A 2,913-nucleotide genomic window follows, 5' to 3' on the forward strand; every position below is an offset into this window, starting at 1 on the left:
AAAAAATTAAAAAAAAAAAAACAAAGGGGGAAAAAAAAAAAAAAAAATAAAAAAAAAAAAAAAAAAAAAAAAAAAAAAATTAAGAGCATGTGTCCATCTACAATGCTATGAATTCAATAGAGGGCTTGGATGATTGTGTTGAAGTTGATGAATGTCTAGTTGTCCTGCAGACAAACCAGTACAAGATGGAGACCAGACGTGGAGGCTGAGATGGCTGGATGAATATCAGTACAATGCGTCGGCGTTACTGCTTCGAGGCCTCTTGATCTTCTCAATGTTCTTCAGGATCATGTCGTGTAACGTTACCTTTAGAGGAAGCAGACCAAAAAATAAATAAATAAAGAAATATTCGGCCAGGTTAAAGGAGAATAATTGAGGTATAAATGGATGCAGATGAAACAAAACGTACATATTGATTTCTGAGCTCTGAAACTATGATCTTCAGACTGATGTACTCCTTCTCGTCAATTTCCGTAACTGTGCGCCGATAGTCCTCCTGATTTAAAGACAGAAAAAAAAACATCCATTTTTCTTTTTCCATTGATATTCAAATAAACTAAAGTTTCACTTTAACTCCGCAGCCTTACATTATTTCATACGATCTAACAAGCAAAGAGGAAAAAAACATTCACATTTAATGAACTGATTTTTCCACGACGACATTTACTTACCACATGCGGATATTTAGCTATTTTAGAAACCAGCTTCGCCCTTGTGATGTAGTATCTGGAGATAAAAATAACAAGCGTTATGACATCAGATACTCAATGGATCCTATTTATAAGGCGGCGTGTTTGGAAGACGTGCAAACCTTGATATCTGGTCGAGATAAGACGCCGCCTCCCCTTCAACGGTTCTGAGTTCAGCAACCGTCTCCTCCTGGATAGACACGCCGAAGTTGTTTCCGTCCTCTATCCTGGGGATGAGGAGCTGAACCCACATTTTCACCTACAGAGGGAGAGAAACAACAGTGTGGGATGTTGCTAATGGTAAAGTGTCAGCTGGATATTTGGAGAAACTTGAGAAAGACTGATCCATAACATTTTCTGTGAAGTAAAATGTGAGTATTTTCATTCATTTCTTTTAGGAATAACTGGGACTTTGATTTGTTTATCAATCAGACATTTGCATCCAATTTTAGAAGAAGGCGCAGCACAGCAGGTCAATTTCAGAGGTAACATTGCAAGTACAGCAGTGTTAGCCCCCCCTGCTGACTTTCATAGGTAATGCAGGCAAATTGCAACAACTCAAATGGATTTATTTCCTAAATAGTTTTCTTACTGGAATATTATAATTATAAATCCAACATATTGTAAATGTATTTATTTTGCATTTTTGAAAATGTATTAATACATTTAAGTAGCAATGTAATAATTTAATGTTGAAAAATGGCCCCTTTTCCCTCGAAAGTGTGGAGGAGCCTTCAGTAGGCCGGTCTCTGAAGTCCATTTGCTGTGCAGGTTAACAGTTGTCAGGGTGTATTTGGTGAGACACAGTAACAGAATAATTTGCTTCATGAAATGGTGAAATAAATGCAAAATTAAACATTTGAAGGTGGACATGAATATCAACTTTCAGTATCACTCCAGTATCCACACAAAGTGTTATATCCATTTCCAGTTTTATTCATATTATGATATGGAAGAGTGGAAGTTTTGGCCCTTCGTAGTCCAACGTGTAGGTGATAAATGAATGATGATACTGTGAAAACATCTGAGTCGACATTAAATCATTTCTTCATCACATGAAACAAATCTGTGCATCTTTTTTCTTTTAAAAGAGTCCACATCTATAACATTGTGCCTCGTTTTCTCTAAAGCAGCGTGCGAGTCAGTGCGGTTAGGTAAGCTATTCAATGTTTTAGTAAATCTTTGCAAATTTATACTTGAAGTGACTTTATCGATACATTTCTCCCTAAAGAAAACAACCAGGATGTTGCAGACTTACTGTGTTGCATTTCTCTATGAGTGTCCTGATCTCTGGCTTGACCTTTTCGATGAGCTCGACAAGGTTTCCATTGCACTTCATCATCCCACCCGGCATGACGAAGACCTTAGTGCCGGTCACTGGAAGACGAGAAGCGATTATTAAACGATCAACCAGCACGCCGGATAGGACGTAAGAGAGGCCGCTGGCGCAGAACTCACCCACGGCGTCTTCGCCTCCGTCTTCCAGTTTTCTTTTCTTGGCATTTTGCTGAAACAGACAGAGCCGGATTAAAAGCTGCTCACGCTATACGGTTCCTCAGGCGCCTGCTGAGGCAGCGGAGCGCCGCGACTCACCCCTTCCAGCCCATCGTGGAGGCTCGAGATCAGGATGGGGTCCGGCACAGTCAGGTTAATCTCCGAGTGAATCTCTTTCAGCTCACTGATGTTTATGCTGGGGTCCTGAGAAGTTTAAGCAGGATTAGATTAGTGTAGGAAAACGCAGTGTGCGACTAAAACCTGGAAGGAAACGGGAGATTAGACTCTACATGCCTTACTAGGAATTAACTGGCATGGAAACAAATATGGTTAAAAACAATGTTCCATCAAAATGTTTCAACATTTAAAATCATCCAAGTAAGACATCAGAATGACAGAAACGAAACAAGCAGATTCTGATCTGACTGACGCTGATTGATTGATGCATCTCCGCTTGTGCTACGCAAGCAATCTGATGATACTCAATGAGCTAATGCTAAATTTAGCAGGTACTCTATTTTTTATTTTTTTTTTTATCAAAGTCAGGCTTTTAAATGTTTTAACGTGGTCATTATAGCTTTAATGACCAATGTTAGATAGAATAGAAAAACAACAGAATTTCACAATGGCTTAGTGCAATAAAATGTGAGATTTTTTTTTTTTTTTTTTTTTTTGGGGGGGGGGGGGAATCGGCACACAAGGTTTAAAAAAAGGAAAAATTTTTTTTCTT

General features: G+C 38.7%; 1 protein-coding gene across 1 annotated transcript in view; it reads right to left on the minus strand.

Moving 5' to 3' along the window:
* Positions 1–12: 12 nt before the first annotated feature.
* Positions 13–2,913, minus strand: part of psme3 (proteasome activator subunit 3) — an 8,405-nt gene continuing 5,504 nt past the window's right edge. The window contains exons 4-10 of the mRNA XM_015056505.1: positions 2,283–2,387; positions 2,148–2,196; positions 1,948–2,066; positions 812–948; positions 672–726; positions 410–496; positions 13–306 (exon numbers count right to left, since the gene is read on the minus strand). Coding sequence (XP_014911991.1) covers positions 226–306; positions 410–496; positions 672–726; positions 812–948; positions 1,948–2,066; positions 2,148–2,196; positions 2,283–2,387 — 633 coding nt within the window. The 3' untranslated portion in view covers positions 13–225. The remainder of the gene's footprint in view (positions 307–409; positions 497–671; positions 727–811; positions 949–1,947; positions 2,067–2,147; positions 2,197–2,282; positions 2,388–2,913) is intronic.

The sequence above is a fragment of the Poecilia latipinna genome, unplaced genomic scaffold (assembly GCF_001443285.1).
Source record: "Poecilia latipinna isolate Pla-1442-1.1 unplaced genomic scaffold, P_latipinna-1.0 Scaffold1386, whole genome shotgun sequence".
Lineage (NCBI taxonomy): Eukaryota > Metazoa > Chordata > Actinopteri > Cyprinodontiformes > Poeciliidae > Poecilia > Poecilia latipinna.